The sequence below is a fragment of the Rhipicephalus microplus genome, chromosome 7, assembly GCF_043290135.1.
Source record: "Rhipicephalus microplus isolate Deutch F79 chromosome 7, USDA_Rmic, whole genome shotgun sequence".
In the NCBI taxonomy this organism is placed as follows: Eukaryota; Metazoa; Arthropoda; class Arachnida; order Ixodida; family Ixodidae; genus Rhipicephalus; species Rhipicephalus microplus.
Window position 1 is genome coordinate 53476821 of NC_134706.1, and position 26090 is coordinate 53502910.

A 26090-nucleotide genomic window follows, 5' to 3' on the forward strand; every position below is an offset into this window, starting at 1 on the left:
GGCGAACCGAAGATGTCGGCCCAGATATACGGCGACAGCTCCTTGGCTGAAGAAGGCAACTTTCACGTGGGAAGAGTCGTCCCTGGGTCTTTTAGCAGTGGCGCCAAGGAGATCGTCGTCATCCAGAGCCCAATTTGCAGCGAAGTGTGGGAAAGCCAACGCGTCGACTGCCATCCCGAGGCGGCACCGACTCTCGAGTCGTGCCGGTCAGTAAGACTCTTCAAGACGTTCTGTTACGACTGCTGTGGTACAGGTTGTCGCTGTAGAAACGATGCTCAAGACACATGTTTTGGAATTGCTAAGACTGAAGCACACATAGCTTTGTTATATATCAACTGTGACTCACTTCATACTCCTACCATAAACAACCTATGGCAGTATTGGTTAAGTAGTTATTACTACGGCTCCGGCGCTTGCATGTGGGCAGGACATTCAAAAGTTTGTGGTCATGTAAATGTAGCGTGCATCGGAACGCCCTACTCTGAATTTGGATCTCAAACTTGTGGGTGCCTGGATTGTGTGTAGCTGTCACTCTTTTCCTGCAACATATAGTACGTTGTACTGTATAGGAAAGCAGGAAGCCATTTACGATGGCCACGCGTTACAGAGGTTGTGGATTGACGGTGCCATAAACTGAGGCCAAAGTGCAAACAAAAAACACTTAGTGAAATCTGGGTAATTTAAGTAGATTAAGGGTAGTTTGTGGAGTTAACCTAACCTAACCTAATCTAATGCTGTGGTGTCTTCTTATCACCTGTAGTTAACTCTTTTGTGTGTTACGTTACCTCTTGAGTGTGGTCGTTACCTCTGGAGTCTAGGGAACAGTATCCACGAGTCGGACAAAACGAGATCTCCGAATTAGTTAGTACCTTTGATTTCACGGAATCGTGTGGTCACAGAGTGCGTGGCTGCTGCTTCGAACCCGTGAACGCGTCCTCCGAGAACTTGGAGCCCGGCTTCCAGTTGCCGCCAGCCTGCTTTTACCCGGCCAACTACCTGGGCTACAAGGTGGACTCCATTCAGCGGTCCCCGACGAAAATCGTGGCGCGTGCCGTGCGTGTCACTCCGTCCGGCCTTCCGGATGAAATTCGCGCCATCCAGGTGGAAGTCACCAACTACAATGACAACACTGCCCGCATTAGGGTACGCACATACGCGAGCACGTATGCACACTGGAGCATGAAACTGCGAGCAAAGACACAGAAAACGTCGAGTTGAACACAAAAGCTTATTCGTAAACTAATTCGTAAATGGGGACTCTGCAGCGAGCGAAGTGACCTTCGTGTGCTATGTAACTACGACGCATTCTTTCCGGCGAAAGCACATGGCATACAAACCTCCCCTAACACAATTATATATGGTTATGTCGAAATAGTGGTTTTATTATTCTAGTAAACATTAAATTGAATTGATTGATTGATTGATTGATTGATATGTGAGGTTTAATGCCCCAAGACCACCATATGATTACGAGACACGCCGTAGTAGAGGGCTCCGGAAATTTAGAGCACCTGGGGTTGTTTAACGTGCACACAAATCTGAGCACACAGGCCTACGGCATTCTCGCCTCTATCGAAATTGCAGCTGCCACAGTCGGGATTTGATCCCGCAATCTGCAGGTCAGCAGCTGAGTACCTTAACCACTGGACGACAGTGGCGGGGCAGTATAGACTAAAATGGAAGACAGGAGAAGATACCCACAAAAGCCTATAGTGGAATAGTGCAGCGTGACTCTCGTTTAATAACACTTGAGAAAAAAAAAGAAAACAGCGAGCAGTGAACCAAAAACCACGAAACGCATAAAACAGCACTAATATGCAATAGTTATGGTAGCCCATCTGACAGGAAACGTTAGAAACATAATATTACAAATGTTCTCTCATTAAGGCAGTAATCAAGCTTTCCACGTAATTGACCTAACCGAAGAATGATTTACAACGGAAACTTTATTTTATTTCAAAAATATTTCCTTTGATGCTTCTGTATAGTATAGTAGTAAGCCTACTTCATCAACGCTAGCATACACGGGTAGTATATAGTAAAAAAAATATGCGTTATGTACGCCAAAGTAAATTAGCTTGTCGTAAGCCTGACCTATCGTGACGTTTCCTGCATTTAGCATTCAATTTGAGTAAACTATGACCGCTTGAATGTAGATTAATGCTTTCGCGAACACATCGGTCAAGTATGCTGACTCGAAGCAAAATAGTAGGCTACAAGGAGTATCTTTCAATCGTGCGTTAATTGTAACAGTTCTGTTAACTTTTAATCTGTTTTAACCAAGACAGCGTCGTTCAAAATCACTGGCCAGTGGAGCCGACGTCCCGGCAAGGAAACTGGCTTTAGACAAGTGCCTGTGGCAAAGTATTTAGACTTGGTCCTAAATATTTTAACTGTGTTGCATGTGACATGGCTTGGGACGCACACCTTCTTTTGATTCCGTGGCTCGTGTCACAGGTGTACGACCCGAGCGCTGCGCGGTATGAAGTGCCGCTGCCTAACGTGCCTCAGAAGGACCACTACTTTCCCGTGATGTACGAGACTTCGGTCAGCCCGGCAGGAGACGTTGAGATCATCCGGCCAGTGTCTAGGAAAGTTGTGTACGTATCACGCTTTCAATTGCAACGATTTGAAACGCGAAGTGCACGAAAGAGAGAGAGAGAGAGAGAGAGAGAAAGGACATGCGCTGTACGTAGACTTCATCCCTTTCAATCACTGACCTTATATCACTGACCTTGTATTGACTGATCTTACAAGAATACGCACTCGTGTACTTAGTAATGAACACTTAATAAAAAATGTGTGCAGAAACACGTCGATGCTGAATGCCGCTGTCACATCAATACACCTTCCCTGTATTCTAGTTGTTAATTAGCTTAAAACACCTTCTCATAAAGCGCTGCTTTGTACAAACTTATTAGGAATTGTTATGTACTAGTAATATTAGATACTATGAGAACGATTGAAGGTTGAGTTAACAAACGTTTTGTTCAGTGCACACGAGTTCGCCGTATCACCCTCTGTACCTTGGCAGTGAGCGGAAGGCTTATAGAATCTTTAAAAAATTGATTGATTGATTGATTGATTGATTGATTGATATGTAGAGTTTAACGTCGCAAAACCACCATATGTTTTATGAGAGACGACGTAGTGAAGGGTTACGGAAATTTCGACGACCTGTGGTTTTTTAACGTACACCCAAATTGAGCACACGGGCGTACACAGCATTTTCGCCTCCATCGAAAATGCAGCCGCCGCAGCCGGGATTCGATTCCGCGACCTGCGGGTGAACATCTTAAAAATGGTGCAGAAGGTTGGAATGTGTACGGGGAATAGAAGTAAAGTTTATGTAAAGGGCGGTTTCTAAGGTGTAAGTTTTTAACTTCTTAGCCGACGGGATTCTGCTTATGTCAAGCAAGAGTACTGTCCCTTGAGACGTCTGTGACTGCACTGTGTAGGAGCATGTGAAGAACATCATGGGAATGTAAACACTTAAGTGTTTCCGCAGGTTCCACACAAACATCTCGACACTGGTGTTCGCAGACCAGTTTCTTCAGATGTCAACGTACATACCGTCACGTTACGTGTACGGAGTCGGAGATGTCAAGTCACCGTTACTGCGAAGCACGGACTGGCAGAAGATAACCCTCTTCAACGCCGGAAGGTCACCCACGGTGAGATTATTTATTACGGGGCGCCATTCAGTGCACGGTCTGCATGCTGTAAATCTTGGTGAGATGGTCCAGAGGTGTGACGGTCTACGGTACTTGCGAAGAGCGCCAAAGAGCTCGTTTCGTGGAAATTCTGGCGTCAGCGGCGTCGTAGGTTGTGAGCGAGAAATCGTGATCGTGTGCGTGACCAAAAATTGAAAAAAGAAGCAAATAAAGTAAATAATAAAATAATTTTGACCTAATTGAGGTTGGAACCAGCGTCCTTCGCGTGGCAAGCGTGTGTACAGAGCCAAGCGCCTGCTTTAAAATAGAGTCAAAATAACTTAATGTGCTCGGAAATGCAGTGAAAGTAACTTGCATGTTTTACAAACACGCGCGTCTTGTATCCATGCTTCACAATGCAACATGTAATGTCGCATTGATAACGCGTGGTACAAGTGTACTTCGTGAATGGGCGTCAGAGCATGTGATTACCACGACTTCGTGGTTTAAATTGAGCCATCCACTACAAAAAGCGCACACGTTACTGCACCTTTTCTCTTAGGGCCAGGTAAAGGGTGAATAGCAAGCTCAAAAACATTTCACGCGTACAACTGCCCGTGATTTAAAGCATGCTACCCATTACACAGAACGCAGCCGTATGTGAAAGCTTCGTTAACTCAAGTCATTTTGAACTGATGACAGGACAGGATATCGCCGTCGCGTTCAACTCTTGAGGGTGAATATTAAAGGTGCCCCAGTTTTTTGTGGATTTTTGTGGGGCTGTGAGCTACTCAAGCTTTTTTATACACGGTTTTTTTACACTCCCTTGTATGTGTACGAGAGAAAAAGAAAACTTGACTTCATTTTGCTTTAAGTTGTAGTTTGAAACACGCACCGCAGCTGCACGTGCATGAAAAAGTGTCGAATATGGCGAGTTCTTTTGTGGCCTCTACAAACGCTGCATAGGTATACTGCTGCGATACATCTATGAGAAGTTTCGAAGTTCGATTTCAAACTCGAGGTGATTGATCTTGTATAAAGCCAAATACACCTGAGATCTTTCTGAACAACAGATTCATGGCTACCGATTGAAATGTTGATACTCTTCACGGCTTTGGAATGTCTACGTTGTAACTTATACTCAATTATCCCAGTAATGATAGAAAATTAGACGGCGAAAAGACAATGCACTTCATTTAGGCATTGTATTGGGTGTAGGAATCTAACTCGGCCATATCAGTCCAAACTCTTGCTTTAAGATGTCCCTCTAGTATTTGCTCATGCCGGTGCGAATGAGTCTCTTGTGTTCACAGGAGGGCAAGAACTCGTACAGCAGCCATCCTTTCGTGTTGGTCCACGAGGAAACCGGCGAGAGTTGCGGCATCTTTCTGCTCAACAGTAACGCCATGGGTGAGTGCCAAGTTGGCAGAATGGCGAGGCGCCATCGTCACAACAGCAAAAAGCATCCTTGAAAATCTGTTACCGCTATACTTAGTAAGCACAATCATAATTATGTTCATAACGCAGTGCGTGAATTAACCAGTATGGAAAGGAATTAGAAGATGGTTCACATGGGCATAGCAGACGTGTTGAAGGTAACTTGAGTTAAGCACCTTGTAAACAAGCCTGGAAGAGGTTAGCCTGCGAAGAATTGTAGGCTGGTGCTACAGTTCTTTTTGTTTTTGTTACTGTGAACCTTTTCGATTGAAAGGCTGGTGATTTGATTAAAAGATTTATACAGATATGTATGCATGTATGCATCTGTATGTTTCAAACATACAGGTACAGAGAAGAAGAAAACTTGACTTGATTTTACTTTAAGTTGTAGTTTGAAACATGCACCACAGCCAAACGTGCATGAAAAGGTTTCGAGTATAGCGAGTTCTTTTGTGACTTCTACAAATGCTGCATGTATCTGTATGTTTCAAACATACAGATACATACTGTTTCATATAAAACACCTATTGACTTTTTGCTTTATAAACTGCTGAGAAATGTTTTTTTTTCGTTTTTTTTGGCAGAAAATGGCCCATAATGACAACGTTCCTCTTAACAACGAACTATTCGGTAACTATTCTCCTAGTAGGCTGCAAGTTGATGGCCTGGGGCAGAAATGGAATGAACGAGTGGAGTGGCTTGATTTACTCTTCTTCCATTACAATGGGTTGAGTTTTAAGACACCTGGTCTATAGAAGACGATGAATAAAAACAACGTTAACGCATCCCGCCTTTATCCGCTAATGTCGTCAAAATTGCCCACATATTTAGAAGTGGAATGCTCCAGTTTTCGAGCTTACCAGAGCTCTAAGAAGAGTAATTCCCGCGAGTAACATCTCGATACTTTTGCCTTGCAGACATCCTGCTCAAGCCGAGTCCCTCGGTCACCTTCCGCACGACCGGTGGGATTCTGGACCTCTTCGTGTTCCTGGGTCCCACGCCGTCCGATGTGGTGCAGCAGTACACGTCGCTGGTGGGACGGCCAGCGATGCCTCCGTACTGGGCGCTCGGTTTCCACCTGAGCCGTTGGGGCTACGCCAGCATCGATGAGGTCAAAGAGACCCGTCGTCGGAACCTGCGGATCGGAATCCCTGTGGAGGCCGTGTGGCTGGACGCTGACTACATGGAGGCTCTACGGCCCTTCACGTACGACAAGGTCCGCTTCGCCGGGCTGCCCGAGTTCGCTCAGGACCTGCACAAGCGTGACATGAAATTTGTCCTGACGCTGGTTAGTATGGCGCCCCTGACTTGATGTGCCTGGGCGAGCTTCACGTCGATATTAGAAGCATTGTAAGATTTTATCACGTGCTTCACGTGAACGTTAGAAGCAATAGAACACAGAGTTTTTTAAAGTAAACTAGAGCGACCATGGGAATGATGAGTGGTACGCGAATTCGCCTAGTCTTCGTACTTGTGGGTGGCGAGTCGCACTTGTGGCCTCGTTTATTGCTGTGTTTTGGTTTCGTTTCGAAGGGAATAACGAACCCTTTTGAACATTGTGACCAGATTCAAAATGGTAAGCCTAAAAGAACAAGATGGTGAAGTGCAACCGCTGAACATTTGCTAATCTTTCTTTAGTGAGAAAAGAACTTCAAGCCACACGAACACACACGGAGCCAGAAGTATGAAGATAAGACAAATCCGTATACCCACCATTCCCATGCTCGCTGAAGCGCCGTGCGTTGCAGCTCCCGTAGACACTATAGCCAGAGTTTCCTCTAGGGCATATTTAGGAAACTCTATGCATTGTAAAATATTATCACGTGGACGAAGGCCGCAGTAGGCTTCTTTGAGGTGAAACTCTTTATTTGAGTGAACTTGTGGCCGCGTAACGTACAAATTACAACAAACAATGCACACTGTACCCCAATATCGGTCCACATTGCGTCAGTCACCGATAAACCGATCATCGTTGGAACGCATCGTCTTGTGCGCAATGCGCGTAGAATTTACCAGCCTTATCAGTGGTGGGCCCGCAAGGTTCGGGAATAATCTTGAGTGTTCGCATCCTGTGCACTGTTTGAACAAAACGATCTACCACAAAATAGAAGCTTCTCGAACACCAAGGTGCGATCTGCGACGAGTATCACTCACAGTCCTTGTTGATGTACACCGAGCACATAGTTATGACACGCATGGCAATATGTTTAGCGACAGAAAGCATTTCAGTAATAGCTTATCGTGTATTGGCGCGTGCTCATGTTTTATTCCCCTAATGGTCCCTTGGTTCTATATTCTATAGTTTGATCAAGATGGACAGCGAAGCTAGTTGGTATGATTCCACATTTAAAACAGCGCAAACTACAGGACAAAAAAAAAGAGAAAACAAAGAACGAATGTGTTCAATTCTTCGTCCCGTAGTTTGCGCCGCTTTAAACAAAATGGAACCATACCAACTAGCCCAGTCGTCAACCTTGCTTCAATATATTTTTTTATTTTACATCGGGCTCTCTTCTAAGCATAAGTCGAGTCTGCCTCCTCGTGTAGCTTGCTCTGTTTTAAATAACATGGAGCCATACCAACTAGCCAGGCCGCCGAACATGCTACAATATATTTCTTCATCGGGCTTCCTTTTAAGCGTTTGTTGTGTCCGCTTCGTCCTGTAGTTTGCGCTGCTTTAAATAATGTGAAATCATACTTTGACTCTTACGTGCTGTCACTCGGTGCGGGCTGAACCTTGGTGGTTAACACGCGTACAAGTGCGTATGTTTCTTTCATTTGCATAAGTTGACGGAAGCTTGGTTACTTCTTACTGAAGTAAAATTTATATAAAAGAACCTGTCGAATGACTTTAACACCGAGATATGTGGAATGCCGTATAGTAAAGACAAATTAACCTTGACGACATGACACTTCTTTTTTCCTTTTTCGCGCTTTATTTTTCTGAGCATCCTTCTGTCTTGCATTTCGAGACACTCTCACTTTTTCTTCCAAGAAGGGCCAATAAAGCACGTAAAGCAACAATCAAGCTTTCTTCTGTTGAGTTTTTTTTACCAAAATAACAGCACAGGCCCGTTGGTGTGCTATCCGAAATTTGACATCGTGGCCCGCATCCTCCCGTTGCAGCAGTTTTGGGGCATCAGATCTGGAAAGTTGGTACTGGCCAGACTCCTTCACAAAATGGCTCTCATAGCTGTATATTGTAAATGGATGAATTGGCCGTGTCAATAAGAGACGAGTGCGTTTTTCTCCTCCAGCATCCCGGAATAGACGCGAACATGGAAAATGGCTCGTACCTTCCCTTCGACGAGGGTCACAGGGCAGCCGTGTTCGTGAGATCGGAAGCAGGTGACTACAACTACGGCATGGTAAGTGGCCGCGGAAGTAAAATTCTGCAATGTTCATTCATTATGGTTAAAACTGAAATACGTGGCAGACACTGCTCTGCCGCTGTTAAAGCGTGATTTTCACCGTAATTACCCCCGTCAGTCACGAAGTACGATGTACGGTCAGAAACTAGTCAAATTTGCGTAGCACGATTCCAAGGCACTCAGTATTACATTCTAAGTAAAAAAAAATATGAAAAACGTTGTTCTGATTGAGTTTTAGTAATTAGTACAATGAGAGTTTAACTAATTATCTAATTATCCAGCCATGAGGCAGATTCAGTACTTGACATAAAAAGCATCTGCTATTAGGCCCGAAATGCATGCACAGTTTAGTTTTTTGGTTGTATTTCTTTCGAGCGAAGAAAAAAATATGTTTCACGTTGTCTTGGAATGCGCATTCCAAGACAACGTGAAACATTCCAAGACAACGTGAAACGATTGTTTAACGAGACACGCGTCTCGTTAAACAATCGTCGAACACAGCAATGCAGCCAAATAATCCTCTGCAGCAATACGCACCAAAATGAGGGTAATTGATCACCAGTTGTCCGCTCAGGAGGCCTGCACGAATCAAGCCATTCGATGAAACACGTGCTGTGTGACCTTCCATTGAATTTGACTTCTTCATTTGTACACACCGTCACTGAAAAGGGTTAATTGAGGTTGCTGGTATCAATCGTGTAGGTCATGTGTTTCGCAAGTGGGTTTTTCATACTGTCGCTTGAGGCGGGGATGCTTGTTAACGATGAAATATATTCAACAACTTTTTGTGCTTTCATACCTCGTCAGTGTAAGACAATGCAACGTGAGGTCGCATTCCTGCGAACGAGCAGCAGGCATTGCACACCGAGTGAAGCCGTTGCAGAGGTAAATATAAGACGCCGTGGGTTACGGGGTGTAGAATCACAACGCATGCATAGTGTGGCCTCTTTAATGTCCTCGTGCAGTAGAAAACCCCTGAAGCCTAGATTCTCCAAAGGGTGCGAGAGCTCGTTCATGTAGCTTAACCACGTCGTTAACTTAGCTAGTTGGTAATTCATGCTAAATAGGCAACAGCACGAAACTAGTCTGATAGGGAAGAACAATAGACTGTAAAAGCGATGGCGTCGTGCAAACAAGTTTGTCATACATAAATAGGATGCGTATGCTCCAGCGAAGAAAGAAATATTAAATAATCACAAAAGTTCACCTCCCGTGCTCCCATTAAAAAAAGTTGCTTCATCCTGCTTTCGTCCACTGGATTTGATGTCCATGAGCACTTCGAGTGTATGATCCCTTGTTATTTGTTCGAGCATTAGTTTGACGCATTCAGGAGATTCTACGGCAGACATTTTACTGTTTGGTTTACTCGAGTTCTCGTACACTGGCGACCGGTGAACCTTCTGAACAGGCGCAGACACAAAAACATTGCGTTTCTATTCAAAGAGAGTTCTGTAATGCGTCAAAGGCGTAGGAAGCGAGGTTCTTACCCATTTGTCGCCCCGCAATGAAATTTTTTCGAACTGGCAGGTGGGAAATCGTAGCCAGCTCGTCTATCCGGACTTCACACACCCGGCGAGCGGGGAGTACTGGACGAAGATGCTGTCTTACTTCCATGACGTGATGCCGTTCGATGGACTGTGGCTGGTAAGAGATTTAGCGTTTACTTATTCGAGGCGTTGTTGAAAACATGTCGTGAAGCTAGGAGTGGCGCTGGTGTCATAGGCGAGTTGTCTGCCGTTCAACAGCATGCTGTGACCATTGCTGTTTTATTGGCAGGACCTGAACGAGCCGTCGAGCCTATACAACGGTTCCGAGCGTGGATGCCCGGCGTCTACACTGGAAGAACCACCGTACCTACCCGGCGAAGGAAAGGAGGCGCTGCGAACCAAGACACTGTGCATGACGGGTCGCCACTACCTGTCCAGGCACTATAACCTGCACAACCTGTATGGGCTGACGGAGGCACTACGCACATATGAGTAAGCCAAGCGATTTCGACTAACTCTGTTCCACGAGGAATATTCTCGTTTGCCCATGTCCTTCAGTTCATCTTCACGGTCATCTTGAGTCTTTGTCCTTGTGTTATATTATAGCCATCAACGTAGCGTGTATTAGCACAGTACATGAAGAAAGGGACACGACACAGACGTAGAGATAGGTAGGCGCTTTCTTTTATGTACTGCGCTAATACACGCTACGTTCATGGATGACCAACTGGCCCGATCAGCAACCCTTCTTAGCATACCTATCTCTACGTCTGTGTCGTGTCCCTTTCTTTTATGTACTGCGCTAATACACGCTACGTTCATGGATGACCGACTCGCCCGATCAGCAACCCTTCTGAACTTCTATTATAGCATTTGTATAGACACTCCAGGCGCTTTTACAGCGAAAAATGTTATGAGATCACAACAAGGGTCAAACGCACTGCAGTTGTCCACCACCGCCGCTACCGCCATTCATAACTACCATCGCGCTCCGTAATGGGATTTGAACGCGGATCTCTTGCGTGTGAACTCAGTATTCTACCACTGAGCCACGCCGATGCTGGGAACTCCACGGTGAAATCGCCTTAGGCAGGCTTGATGTCGGGATAAAAAATGCGTTATTATGAACAATAAAGTGTTTTGGAACAGCAAAAGAACAACCAGGTGTCACACACTGCGAATTGCGCAACGAGTGGGTTGTCGAATGCTCATACCCATTACATAAGCTTGATATAGTTCACCTATTAACTGTGGCACATACCAATGTGAGTGGGATTGGGGGGGATTACAAAAGCTTCTGGCATAATTATCCATTGCCGTCAGTCACGGCACAAAAATTTGCCCAGTGTTCCTTACAAGTGTGCAGCGGGTACCACGCTTCCCCTAGAATGGTGAAGGATGGCGCAGTGAATGTCTGCCGACTACACAATGATCTATGGCGTAGTGGGTACCCTGCAAGTGTACTTGCAGCAGCTACCCAAAGTGTCTTAAAAAAATCGCCAGGCCTGCTCGGAACGTGGAGCACTGTCACAGCGAAAGCTCGAAGAGCGGCCTTTCAGAGCCTTTTCTTAACACTCTTTGAATAACTGCTACAAGCACACTTGCTGGGTACCCACTACGCCATAAATAATCATGTGTTGTGCAGTAGGCTGGCATTTATTATGCTATCCTTCATCGTTCTTCAGAGAAGGGTGGTATTCTCTACACACTTGCTAGGAATATTTCGCATTATTTTTATGCATGCAGTGGCTGACTACGATGAAGGATGGTGGAGGGGTTCCTTTGTGACTACGGCGGAAACTGCCTACTTTGCTGGTTCGTCTATTACACGCCTGAGAACCAGATTTATATTTCACGGGATTTTTCTTGTAACGCGCCGAAGTAAGCGTACGTAGGGTGCACCATATAAAAAATTGACTAGTTTTTTTTCGAAGGTGCTCTATAAATCCGCGTTCATACTTTGGACCTTCAGGCAATAATCAGAGATTTGAATAATTTGATACATTCGAGTCATGTAAAGACACATGAAATAAAGCTAGAACAACTTTATAGGCTAGTGTGAATAGTATTGTGTTCGATTTTGTTCAATTTTGACGCACCTTTAATTTTTTAAAGAAACCTGGCTACAATTACGGAGGGCACCCTGCAGATCCAGCGAAGTTGTAATGGAGACGACTATGTGTTTGCAGCGTTCTGCGTTCGTTACATTTTATGGCCTGCTGATTGGCCTGTACCATGTTTTTCTAAGGGCCAAAAATTATATTACCTGGTGCCTGATTTCTCAGCTCCCTGCGCCAGATTCTTCTGCGGAGACCATTCATCATATCGCGGTCCACGTTCTCGGGTCAGGGCCGGTACTCGGGCCACTGGAGCGGTGACATCGAGTCCGACTGGGACGCCATGCGATCATCAATTTCCTGTACGTGAAAACATAGTTGTTCAATCATACCAGTTCCGAAAGTGCGTTCCGAAACCCGAATACACCCATGTCCTTCTTATTCGGATGGGGGGAGAGGGGTTTGCCAATGATAGCGTCATCTAGGAGCAGCAATACAGAACACTGTTGCGGCGCGACACCACCTTTGTGTGCGCTCCTCGCACGCTGCTCAACGCATCAGGCAAGACTGACTTCATTGTGAGCCTTTTAATTTCTTTAGTCGACAGATGACGCCATACTCAGAAAAACCCCCTTCCCCCTCGATCGCGATCAGTGGAGAGTTCAGATTACAGTACATGTGGTCTATGAGGAGCTTCGCAACTCGAAATATTGAAAAACTCTGCATGAGGGAGACAGTGCTTGCACACTCAGGTATACATTACGCATATTGACCACTTGTTTGCATGCAGTTAGCGTGTCAAGGTAACCATATTAATTATACCAGTCTAATATGCAAGCGCCATCTTCGCACATGTCTAATATACTCGGGGCAGATCTCCGCCTCGGCTTAATCCAGGTGTGTTTTGTCTCGCACGTTTATGGCGGTATTTCTTCCCGTTCACGATACACTGCGAGACGCAAACAGGGGCAAAGAAACAGGGTACACGCACAGTGGCGTAGACATTAACCTGTATCGGTGGGGGTGTAGAGTTTGCTATAATACACTAGCGGGAATTCTGGCGCTAGTGCCTGTGGGAGCTGCAACGCACGGCTCAACAGCCAGCATGGGAATGATAGGCAGTACACAGATTTTTCTAAGCTTCGTTCTTTCCGTGTGGCTAAGTGTGGTCAAAATTCACTTTGTTGCAAGGGGAAGTTCAGTAAATGTTCAGCTGTACCACTCGACCAACTTGACCTTTTTGGGCCCACCAGTTCAAATAAGCTTACGAAGTTCACAACAAACCATTGTTTTACCCGAAACAAAACCGAAACACAACAATAAACAAAACCACCAGTGCGTTTGAGAAGAAAAAAAAAACGTGTGGTCTGTGCTTGTTGTTGCCCTGCTCTTTGTACCGGGTGATCACCAGCGATTGTTGCTGCTGCAGCTGTTGGCTCTTCCCGTTAAGCAAGGAAGTCAACGCCGCGGCCGCAGCAGATGGAGCGACGGCGAAGGCCTTCGGCTTCAGTGCGGGGCATTGTAGTAGAATATGCTCTACGGTTTTCTCCTCCAGGTTGCATAGAGATTTGGCAGGTACTTCGCCTTCAGCGATCATGTTTACAACATGCCGCATCCAGTTTCTAATAGAAGGCCGCTTTCCCTTGAATTATCATACAGCAATCTTTTGTCAATAGATTGTTTGGCTTAGCGTATAGAATCAAAGTGGGCTTCCCTGCTGTCGTCGTCCGCCAGCTTGCATTTTGGGCCTCTTGAGCAGGTTCGCGGGTCTTGCTCTTCTTATCCTGTTGAGGCTTCACTGTGAGTCGGCATAGCACAACACCGTACCACTCGGACAAGTGTTTGGTGGTAGCACCGACATTGTACTGATGCACTCGAGGTAGATGTACTGATACACCTCACGCGCCCAACGCACGTCTCGAAGTTAGCTCATCCGCCTCTCATTGGCGAGTTTTGCAACTGCCTCCCGAGCCTCGAAGGAGCACCATCCCACATGGCCCTACAGCACCTCGTTTGGTACGCCTTTGTGAACCGAGAGCGCTGCCCTATCATTCCCAGTGGCGCGCTATCATTGCTGAGTAGTACCCATTACTCCCATGGTTTCTGAAGGATCTCAGTGGCAGAGTTGCCTTTAGTAAATATTGTAGGAAATGCTACGGGTAGGGCACAACCTTCATATGAACTGGATGCCGGCCAGGCCAGTGATACCAGTTCTCATTTTGTGCAGTATCTCACATAGAATAAGTAAATTACGGGAGGAGTCCATGCCCGGTATGTCACACCCTGGATGCTCAGTCACACGAGCATAAGCAGTCAAAAAGTGCAGAAGGCCAAAGCATGTGCAACAATGTATTAGAGAAGCAGCACATACTCAAGGTATAAAGTCAGCATGAAAATTACATGTACGGAACTACTCATTGTAAGCAATTCTAGGTGTTAGTATGCTTTCAGAGGAAAAAACGGCGAGATAAGGAACTATTAGTACTGCTCAGTATCAGTATTGGTATGAAACTGTCACCAAAGAAACAGTTCTGCTTTTGAAAAGCAGGTATATCACAAGGGGATGTGTGCTGACACTATTTTGGGGCGGTGCAGTACGTGCTTGTTAACATCTAATACGTGGAATACTGTATAAGTGAAATTTAGTCATTCGTGGAAGAGGCGTTCCCACCACTCCCAGGAATGTCATCGTTGATGGCGTTTGAATCCCCGGCGTTTAAATGGAGCTACTGCGCTAAAACGACAATGCAGCCATGTGATTTGGACCAACGTAAAACTTGTACGTGTGGTAGAGATTTACATAATAAAGGTGTAAGACGTGCACAAAATGACGCAAGTACAGAATCAAACAATACTAGTGTTGCCTCTGTTCTCATGGACATTGCTACAATATTTACGAGAAAAACTCTGGCAATGCGATCACTAATCACAATCGGAACGATGGGTAGCACACGGATTTGCCTAGTTTTCGTGCTCGCGGGCTTCGAACACACTTGTTGCGTTGTTAATTGTTCGATTTTGGTTTTGTTTTGAGTAAAAGAACGGATTGTTTTTAAGTTTGGAATTTCATTTGAATTAGTGAGCCTAAAACGTTCAAGGTGGTGGTGCGTAACTGCTGAACTTTTGCTGAACTTAGTCTCGTGACAAAGTGGATTCAGGCCACATGGAAGCAAACGGAGGCGAAAGAAGATCGGACGTGTCTGCGTACTACCCATCATTCCCATGGTGGTTGAAGCATCGTGCGTTGCAGCTACCGTAGACATAGTGACAGAGTTTGTTCGAGTGTTTTTATAGAAAACCCAATGCCTGTTCCAACACTGTGTCAAAATTTACGCGTGTACTCCTCTTCCGCAGTATTGTTTTCTCAGTGAATTAACGTGCAAACAAACGTCACATTTTCCGGGCTGCTCTCAGCGATGCTGACGTTCAACATCCTCGGCATTCCCTTGACTGGCTCGGACATCTGCGGCTTCTGGGACAACACAACCAGCGAACTGTGCAACCGTTGGCACGCTCTTGGCGCCTTCTACCCGTTCGCGAGGAACCACAACGCGAAGGGGAACATCGTGAGTTCTTAGCGGGAGCCCCTTCTTCCCCGAGAAGGGCTGCTTTAGAATATCCCGATTAGAAATGTGTAATGTTCATCAACGTGGATGGCTTCGTAGATAAATGGGCGAACAGTGGTTGCCATAACTCTTTCATGCCCGAAATAGTTATGTTGAATTTAAGCTACGGAGCAGAAACGTCAAGGCTTACAAAGAGGGTTCAGCTGAAATTGAGGACGATTCAGCGAGCGATGGGGAGGAAAATCCTGTGTAACCTTAAGAAACAAGAAAAGAGCAGAGTGGGCAAGGGAACAAACGGGGGTTAAGGATATAATAGTTGAAATAATAAGAAATGGACATGGGTCGGGCCCGTAGCGCGTAGGCAGGATAACCGCTGATCATTAAGGGTAACTGATCGGATCCCGAGGGAGGACAAAGACGCGAAGGGGAGACAGAAAGGAAGGTACCAATGAGAATAAAAAGTTCGCAAGTATAACGTGGTAGCTCTGTGTGTGAGCAGCGCGCTTTATGCGCCGAGCTGTGGCAGTTATTCGCGCTAGTCCTGTATGTATTCTCTTCATGCGTCCTTTGTGCTGGATGAGAACGCTGCACGTTTCGATCTGCTTGTCGTCCTTCGCGTGACATTCCAATCGGTCGATAATGCATTCGTTGCTTCTCCCTTGCGGTGAAACTGACTTTTATATTAACGTGTTTGCATAGCTAAGCTTTGACTGTGCGAGGAGGTTAACCACGATTGGCTTTCCGTTTCAGGATCAAGATCCCGCAGCCATGGGAGGGGCCGTAGCGGCCACCGCCAAGAAGACCCTCAAGATCCGTTACTGCTTCCTGCCGTACCTATACACCTTGTTCTATCGAAGCCACGTGTTCGGCGAGACTGTCGCTCGGCCTTTGTTCTTCGAGTGCGTAGCGACTTGTTTTCTTGCTTTTCTTGGGTAAATTAAGGGTGCAGTGCAGTATTTACTTATGAGGAACCTCCAGACATCAACCTTCCCTCGTAACCACAAGTTCATAACAGGTTCGCACATTTTCAGAAGTGCTTACACATCTCCCGAAAATCCACGGTAGAGACCTGTACAAAGGTTCTCGGTGAAAGGCAATAAGTGTGCAACAGGTATCGGAATTCTTATCGTCAATAAAAGATTAACGTCTTAAAGAGCAGCGCAATCGACTTAAGCAGGTCTTCAGGTTTCTTACAGTAAATAGCTGTGTGTGTCAACGACCACTTTTCGAACTATTCGAAGGACATATCTTTACCTAGGAGGTTTCAGCGATGACCTTTCACTCTAGTTTAGTTACTGAGCCTTTTCATGCTCGTGGTAACGCGTGCGGGAAGGGACCATGAAAATCATTGCTGCAGAGGTGACACACAATAGAGCTACGTACAGAAGAGAGGAGCGAGATTGTTATGCCCGAATATTATTGCAATAGCAACATGTATATAAATTCCTAGACAACTTGTAGCCCTGATGAAGTTGAGACGGTTAGATTATCGCATTGTACGGAAAAGTATTAAGGGGTAACGTGTCGCGATGCCAAACTACAATAAGTATTGTGATGGAAGCTATTTAAGGTTTTAAAATGGCCGATACCCTTGTTATGGTTCTCTAGCGTGCTGAGTATAGGCACACAACCTTTACTGCAATTTACGCAGTTTCAGATGAAGCATAACATTGCGCCTCAGTAGTCGGAGTGCTTGTCCGAGAACTAAAGTTTCGCCCAAATTTGGCGACACGTGGTACATTCTAAGGCCTCGTTATGGCAACTTAAACTGATCATTTTTTTTTGTCTGGTGTAATTCGCGATGCCCAGTGGTTATAAGAACGACCTGTCTATTCTGGTCCACTTTTGTGCCGCACTCAGGTTTCCTAAGGATGTCAACACCTACGCCGTGGATACGCAGTTCCTGTGGGGCAGCGCTCTGCTGGTGCTTCCTATCCTGGAGCCGGTTAGTTGCGTGCATGGAACTTGACATGCGTGGTTAAGGCCAAACGGCGAAGAGCGATGAGCATGCGCATGCCTTACCGAGCAGCCGCATTTGTTGCGTAGATCTATTTTCAAGGACGCTTCCGTACAGGGAGTTTTGTGCTTCGGTATGGATTCCACCCTTACACTGGGGTCATATTTTGAAACAATTGCAAAAGGCGGCAGTCGCGAATGTGTCGCTCTTTGTGTGCGCCGATTGACGATTGAGCAAAACCGGAAAATTCCGTGCGCCCTCTAGTATTTCCGTAAGCATGACGATGTTCTATGGGGCTCCTGACATGCCTGGAAAAAGTTAATGCGCTTTATCAGTGCCTGGAAATTCCGTGACCTAGACGGCAGATTCTAGTATTCAATCCTGATTGGATGGGCGCAGCATTTTTACTCCGGAGTTTTCAGCGACCATTACCTCTGTGTTTTCGGTACGCGTTTTTTTGTAGCCAGTGCGTGTTTTCGGGTAGTTTGAACGTTGAAGTTTAGTGAAACGTTCATTGCTCGAGTGCTGGGCTTATCGTGCGCCGGCAACATGCGGAGATGTTGGTGCGATGTCACTGTGGTGGCAGACTACAGCTGACCTCTCCGAGTAGGCTTGGCTGAAACAGTAAAAAAATATTTAACACAAAGCGACTGCATTCAACTGCTGTACTGCACTTCAAACAATCGCACAAAACACGTTCAAAGAACCTTGAACACGTTTGGTATTTCAAGTAGCCGCTGCCAATCCTAGCTGCTGCGTAGAAGCCAGCATACGCTCGAAAAGGCCACCCTCTGTCATTCTGGGCTCGTACAGTATACGCTTACTCCTGTGTTTTCGGTGATTCGTAGACTAACGGTGAGCGCAACAATGACATCGCACCGGCTGGTATTGAACACATCAGACTCTACGTCAACAAACGTGATGCTGTCGCCTTTCGCGACCGCTTCTGCATACGGGTTCTGTAAAATCGATGGGCTCATCAGCAATGACTTAATCGATGATTCTAGAACAGCAATGTAAGAAAGATGTCGTTACAGCTACCTGCACATAGGATAGCTAACACTGTATTTGCGTGCTGTAGCATATCAGGTAGGAGGTTACACCATAGTTGGTGTTCGTGCCTGGGAGGAATGTAAACGTTGGGTATCTCGGAAATTTTGGCTATAAACTGTATCCAACCTACACAGCTGGAACAAGCTTGGCTGTAAGAGCGATGAAACTCCACATAGCCAGAGCAATAATGGCTAATGCATGTGGCCGTGCTTAATCAGCTAAAACCAGAAAGAAGCCAGTCTTTAGCTTGTGCACCTGCTAGCCGTTACCTCTCGTGCTGCTTGCAGTATGTGAACTGCGTGTCGATTTGCAAGACGCTCTAACGCATCGTGGGACTTCCCACTTTTGAATTCAGGCAAAGCACAAAAATTTCGTAGGGTTTGCGCTTGGACTAAGGGAAAGAAGGCTTGCGTTATGTGCGTTTGTAACATGTCTGCGTCATCTACAAGCACTCATTTTACCGTATTTTCAACAGATATTGCCCGAACTTGTTGCACCTTTGCAGAACGCGACGAGTGTGAAGCCGTACCTTCCCCGCGGCATCTGGTACGACGTGATGCTGGGTCTGCCCTACCACAGCGCCGGCGAGGACTTCCAGATGTCGCCGCTCAATGACTCCATCTGCCTGCTCATTCGCGGAGGACACGTTGTGCCCTCCCAAGAACCGGCGCAGACCACCGCTGCCAGGTGGGCCCTTCTTAGTGACCTCTCAAAAGATTTCCGTGCTTGCTGTGAAAAAACCGAGGAAATGACGAAGCATATATTTCATTGAATTTGGAGCTATCTCCGTGTTAGTTTATGTCTCGAAAAAGGACATGAAGTCCTGCATTTTAGGGACCGTGCAGGGAAGAATTGAGAGCTGGAACGCAAGAACTGTGCGGACAAATTCACTGTCCATAATTTACCTGGAAAGAAGATAAGCAGTCGTTTCTCAAGTCGTACGTCCCTCGTGTTCATTTCTCTTGTTTATGTTTTTTTGCATTGGTACCTGTTCTGTCTATAAGGTGCTTGAAATGTACCTAAAAGAGTTTTTCGTTGGGCGAGCTGGTGTAGGTGAATAATTGTTTTTTAAGGCTCAAAAAATACACTCCCAAGAACAGACATTGGATCGTTGTTAGTGGCGATCTGTCGCGTGCCTTTTCTTGTGAATGTGTTATTTAGCGCTTTTCAAAGCAATGAACGATCAAGTTTACAATTTATACTCTACAAGATTTCCGCTGTAGCAGAGTCAGTGGGCCCGGCTGCTAGGCCACACGCACAGTATGTAGCTTAGATAATTATAGTGATTGTCATTGCCAGTGGAAGCAAACAAAAGTGGGAGTCTTCTCGTCACTGCATTGCGCAGCAAGAATCTCTCGAAGTGGTTAGGGAAGGGTTCTGTATTTTTTGCTATGCGTGTACCTAGCTAAAGCAAAATGAACAAATGTGTTCTATTTCCACCCTCGTTAGAATGCAAAGTTGAAATTAGCCCAACCTAATGCTCATCCTAATAAAATTAGCTCAACTTAATGCTCACCCTAATGAAATCAGCTCAGCCTAATGCTTACACTAATGCTCAGCCTCACAATACTGGGATAATGATAAAGGCTACTACACGTTAGATGGTGTAAAAATTCTAGAGATCCGCCCGGGAGGTCATGTGTAAAAAAACTAAACGGTGTAGGCCGTGAAGAGTTGATTGATTGATATGTGGGGTTTAACGTCCCAAAACCACCATATGATTATGAGAGACGCCGTAGTGGAGGGCTCCGGACATTTCGACCACCAGGGGTTCTTTAACGTGCACCCAAATCTGAGCACACGGGCCTATAGCATTTCCGCCTCCATCGGAAATGCGGCCGCGGCAGCCGGGATTCCATCCCACGACGTGCGGGTCAGCAGCCGGGTACCTTAGCCACTAGACCACCGCGGCGAGGCTAGGCCGTGAAGAGTGTTTACCTTTAAAGCTGGTCTTTATGTGTCGGCAACCTAACCCGATCCAAGCGTACTTGCAGTCGACTCAAGCCATTCAACCTGCTGGTGGCTCAAAACCATGACGGGCTGGCCATGGGTGAGCTCTACTGGGACGACGGCGAGTATATCGGTAAGCACTGCACTTGCGCAAGGGCACCAGGGACCACGACCCCGGTCCCGCAAATTATGATGGTAAAACTGAACCGGAGTACATTCTGGCTATTGTGTCGTGTTGTACAGCTCCATAGAGAATAGAGATGGCGCGAACAGCAAAGAAAGAGAGAGACGGACTAAGTGCTGTCTTACACTGAGTGCCTTATTGCGTACAAGGCAGTACTATACCAATACGAAAGCATATTAAGAGAGGAACAACGATTGTTAGTCGGAACGCCTCAAAACGTATCTGCGTACAAGGTATCTGCAAGAAGTTCTGACAAGAACTGTGGAACAAGTTTTTCCTCTTCAACTGTGTGTTGCATTCTGCAGGGCTTTTACTTTATAACTGCTAGAACGGTAAAAACGAACAATAACTTACGTGAATAAAGCATCGAGTGGAAATCATAGTTCATATTGATAGCAGTTTGCAACCGTGACGTCGGTAATTTAAAAGCAATTGCTGCATATAATTCCATAGACAACACTGCTGATGCTGACGAGAATCATTCGCAATCTCAATGTAAAGGCTAAAGGACACTTTCGGACGTGTTTATGTCGTCACATCGTACACAGTTTAAGCCAGTGGCATTAAGGAAGAAAAGCTATCTTGTTCGCATTCTTGTCAACCTTGCGTGCGAGGGTGCCATCAACCCTGAGTGCGTTGAAAACATCGAAGAGTTCTAACCCAGCGCACCACATTCGCTTAAAATTGCCAATTGTTGGAAACTTGTTCGCAATTGTGCACAAGGGTAGTAGTTGCAAGTATTCTGTATCTCTAGAGCCTGCACACGTAGCAGAATAGGTTGAAAACCACCTCGATGTCCGCTCTATTCGTGTCTGATATACCTCTCGCGATTCAATGAACAAAAGCAAAGCAGGCTTGGTTAATGTAATCGATTCAGCAACTCATCTGGTCAATAACTTAGAAGAAAGAAGTACACTTGTCGATTTGATTCAGTAAATCCATGACAAACAAAGCGCGATGTCTTTGCGCCCTGCACCTCACTTTTTCTTCACAATGAAGATGAGATGAATACAGTGCAATTCGTTGAATTATCCACGTTTCAAGTCTTTGCTTCATATGTCTAAGAAATATTGATTTCGTTACAGTGCATATTCAAGAACTATTCAACTTTGGATTACGTTACAGGTTCCTATGAAAAGGGCGAGTACAGCCTCATCAAGTTCGTCGCAGTCAAGGTAAGAACATTGTTGTTTGGGCCCCCAGGATGGTCGCGAAACTCTGTCGGCACCACACAGCCCGAAACCGCGAATTTCAAATGGTGTCGTGGTGATTCCAAGCATCTGCGATGTTGAGACACCCGCATCGCTATTAATCCGCACCCTGTAGTGTGTTCGAGACCAGGAAAGTACATTTGTTGTGGCGCAGTGGCTACATCATCCGTAATTACTTTAATCATTTATTTATTTATTCATTTATTCATTCATTCATTCAGATACCTACAGCGCCCAAGGGGATCATTGTGCTTGTTTGCCTAAGGGCCGTATTTGGGCTTGTTGGTATGACATCGATAAAGCCTCAGCGCGAAATGAGGAAGTTAAAGGTATACACGTAGGGCGTGCAGGCATGCATTCGCATACATTTGATTTTGCGATCGTGCGCGTCAAGTAGCTTTTTTGTGTTTTTGTTTTTGTCCTGTTCATGCGTCATTTAGTGACACCATTTCCGTGACGGAAATGACGGCAGTCAATTCTTTGGTGACTGCAGCGTAGTGGACATTCTTCTTAAAAATTGTGGGTGCATAGTGAGTGCATGGTCTCACGCACTGGAACCCATGAGAACTCTCCTCGTTGGTACCTGGGAAGCTATTCTCGATATGTCTCCTTTGCGCACATGTCCACTTTTGTAAAAAAAAAAAAAGAAAGCGGACGAAGTGTAGAGTAACAAGACATCTTACAAACTTGTCAAGACTAAATTTGCATATGATCGTGTCCACATGTTTGCAACAGATGCAGCGGATGCACGCCAACCTTCCAGGTACGTTTGGCGAGCGGCTGTGTTCAAGCTAACTTAAGGGCTAACGTGATGAGAGTTTACACGAGGCCTCCGAGATGTATATTTAAATGCGGATCTTTAGGCATGCACTCGTTGTGGTGAAGCGTATTCCGTCCTTCTCATTTATGTCGAGAGTTGCGAAAACTTCGCGATGTCAAAGATACGTCACGGATTAGCCACAAACAAGGAACGCGCTTCTCGCCGAGTTCAAGCTAATCGATGGTGGACGAAGTGGACAGCCCACAAGGTTGACATACTCAGAATAGATCCCTTGCTGAGACAGCTTTAAAAAAAAAAAACATCCTTTTGCACCTTCTCTTGCATAGTCCTGAATAGACTTAACTGCATGCGGTCATACACTACAGATATGCTCGATCGTGTTGAAAGCGAATAGAGGCAGTAGTGATTAGAACACTTACACGCTGTAGATTACACCTTCGCTAGCACGTAGCGCATTGACGCACATATGCTTCGTTTATTTGTAAACGCTATCTGCGTCCTCTTTCGAATGCAGAACACGGTGTCGAGCATGTGTGTGCATTGTGGCTACGACAGTATTATGTTGCTGAACGCCGTCACTGTTTACGGTGTCACGGACAAGCCGCGGGAGGTGCTCTTCAACCGGCTACCCACCAACTTTACCTACAACCCGGCCGGACAGGTGGGTGGGCGTTGCGTTTGGACATAAGTGCCAGCTAAGCGCATTGCGTGATGGACCTCAGTCCGCCAAATATCTGTGGACTCACATATGAGGGGCCAGGGAGCACTTTGAACGGTCCTGAGAGCGCTTTGAACTGTTCTCTTCTAGTTTATTTTGCACCACAAAATTTCATTGAACCTGCGCCACTAACTTAATCAGACTAATGTTCTGTTTAGAGGAATAACACTACTACATACATAGCGGAGTCGCCACGTGATTGGCACCAGTGACGGTGGTAGAATTGTGCTACAGAATCATGAGAATGTGACGGAAATCGTTCAGAGAGTCAATTTCGCGGGCCGCACACTGATCTTGCTGCAATTCGCACAGTTCGTTAAGAACGTCTACATAGATACATGGGTACATACATGCTTTCGATGTCGAATGAAACGCGAACCACGGCAAGCATTTGCTCTGGTACAGTTGGCCCAATGCAGGCACGCATGTGCACAGTTTCTTCCGAGCCAGATGTGCGCGTCTTTCCGTGGTGATGAGTGGGTGGCACCCACTAACATTATGAATTCGTGTTTTTTTTTTGACGCAAACAGTACATACTATGAGGTCCTAGGCGATCTTTATTTGGGCTGAGAGCGCGATGACCAACAGCTATGATCCGCCCAGAATGATGATGATCATACACGACAACGATGAGAATGCATTACGGCCGCATTATGATGGTGATGCCCTGATGAAAAAGATTGGCCTTATAAATGCCCACAAAACACGCACATGAACATACATATAAAAGTTTTGGTTGGTTAGCATTTACCTCTTACCATTTTCTATTTCATTTACTCAATAATGTAAGTAGAATCGAAACGTAAGATTGCGAAGATTGAATGATTGCAGCTGTAGACCAGTGGGCGCCAATTATTCATAACGTAAGCTGGAGAGCGCACTTAAGGCGAAAAAAAACATAGCTTCTTTTGAACTTAGTTTAATTGTCACCAAGACCAATTGGTTGGCGCCTGGTTTTTCCACCTGAAACTTTCCCTACCAGACAGGTTTCTATCGAACCCTAGATTTTAGTGTGAATATGTCTTGGCTGCGCATCCAGGTGCGAGCGTGTGTGCTCTCGGAAACTTTTGCTGGTGCACTCTTCAGCAATGCAATTTGTCACGTGAATGTCGACAAAATGCTTCCCGGGTACATTCGAGCAACACTGAAAAAAGTTACGGTTGTTCGTTTCCATTACAGTTCATGAAAGTGTCGAGCCTGCATTACCAACTGACGAAGCCGTTCGTGCTGACATGGAACCGCTGAAGATACGTTGCGTGCGGCACTGTTGGTCCTTTAATAAAGTTCAGTGGGCACCACTGACAATGTCAAAGATATGTTCAGAATGGTTGAGACACATACAAGACATTCTATTTCGCCATGTAGTGGGCACATCAATTGTGATGTAGCGATTTTGGTTACTCGAGAAAGCAGCTGGTCATGACATCTACGATCTTTTGACCAGGTCGACGCATCGAACTCACGTAACACGTTTCCTACGTAAGAAGAACCAGCTAGACGAAATGTACAGGTACAGAATAATGCAATATACATATCATATACATGCGAACAGGGCTGAGAATAAATACCGACCGTCCCTGGTCCACTAAACGGGAGGTCTCATGACACCTAACTAGAAGACTAAATGATCAAAGAATTGGAGGTAATGCACAGTCTTGGCGAGTACAGCAGTCAAACTTCGGCAGATCGCACGTACCTTGGGAATCGATGTTATGCGGAGCATGCGGAGGGAAGGTGACTGCGTTGTATTTTTTTAAGGGGCGAAGCTCCTAAGGCCGTGGGTCATCCCTCCTCTGTAGTAGTAGTAGTAGTAGTAGTAGTAGTAGTAGTAGTAGTAGTAGTAGTAGTAGTAGTAGTAGTAGTAGTAGTAGTAGTAGTAGTAGTATGTCCCCACTTCCATTTTATGAATTAGCCAATAGATAGCATGTCTGTATATGCCCTTGAGAATAATATAACTGGATGACGTTAGTGGTTTTCACAGCATATCTACGGAGTGAATGTTGATAAGTGGGTTGAAGCGTCCATCCGTGTGTGCATCCGTCTATTCGCTCGTCCATCGCCCCGCCGCGGTGGTCTAGTGGCTAAGGTACTCGGCTACTGACCCGCAGGGCGCGGGTTCGAATCCCGGCTGCGGCGGCTGCATTTCCGATGGAGGCGGAAATGTTGTAGGCCCGTGTGCTCAGATTTGGGTGCACGTTAAAGAACCCCAGGTGGTCTAAATTTCCGGAGCCCTCCACTACGGCGTCTCTCATAATCATATAGTGGTTTTGGGACGTTAAACCCCACATATCAATCAATCGTCCATCCATCCGTCCATTCATCTGTCCGTGCTTCCATCCGTCCGTCCGGACGCACGGGCGGATGGATGGACGGACGCATGGACAGATTGACACACGGATGAATGGATAGACGCTTTGTCCCACTCATCATCGTTCCCTCCGTGGGTACGCTGTGATTTTTTTTATTGAGCGAAGCGTTAGGAAATGACGCTGAAAATATGCCAGAATGTTGTAGGCTCAGGGATATTTTGAACACTCGAATATGTTTTATACAACACGTTCTTTACAGTTGCGGTGACAATACCAACAGCAACATGGCTATTAGCATCACCAGAAGCGATAAGCTGATATGTAGCACTTTTGCTCGTGATGATTGCGGTTCTTTA

General features: G+C 45.8%; 1 protein-coding gene across 1 annotated transcript; it reads left to right on the plus strand.

The window, feature by feature from the left end:
* The first annotated feature begins 930 nt into the window (after window positions 1–930).
* On the plus strand, window positions 931–24737 carry LOC142767768 (lysosomal alpha-glucosidase-like). The gene is made up of 17 exons (XM_075870003.1): window positions 931–1143; window positions 2458–2600; window positions 3509–3674; window positions 4967–5063; window positions 6008–6378; window positions 8348–8458; window positions 9989–10105; window positions 10238–10440; window positions 12234–12367; window positions 15420–15571; window positions 16322–16470; window positions 17432–17516; window positions 19087–19268; window positions 20576–20664; window positions 21841–21890; window positions 23222–23368; window positions 24605–24737. Exons 2-17 carry the CDS (start codon window positions 2533–2535, stop codon window positions 24668–24670), a joined length of 2187 nt encoding a protein of 728 aa, XP_075726118.1. The 5' UTR covers window positions 931–1143; window positions 2458–2532; the 3' UTR covers window positions 24671–24737.
* The last annotated feature ends 1353 nt before the right edge of the window (window positions 24738–26090 follow it).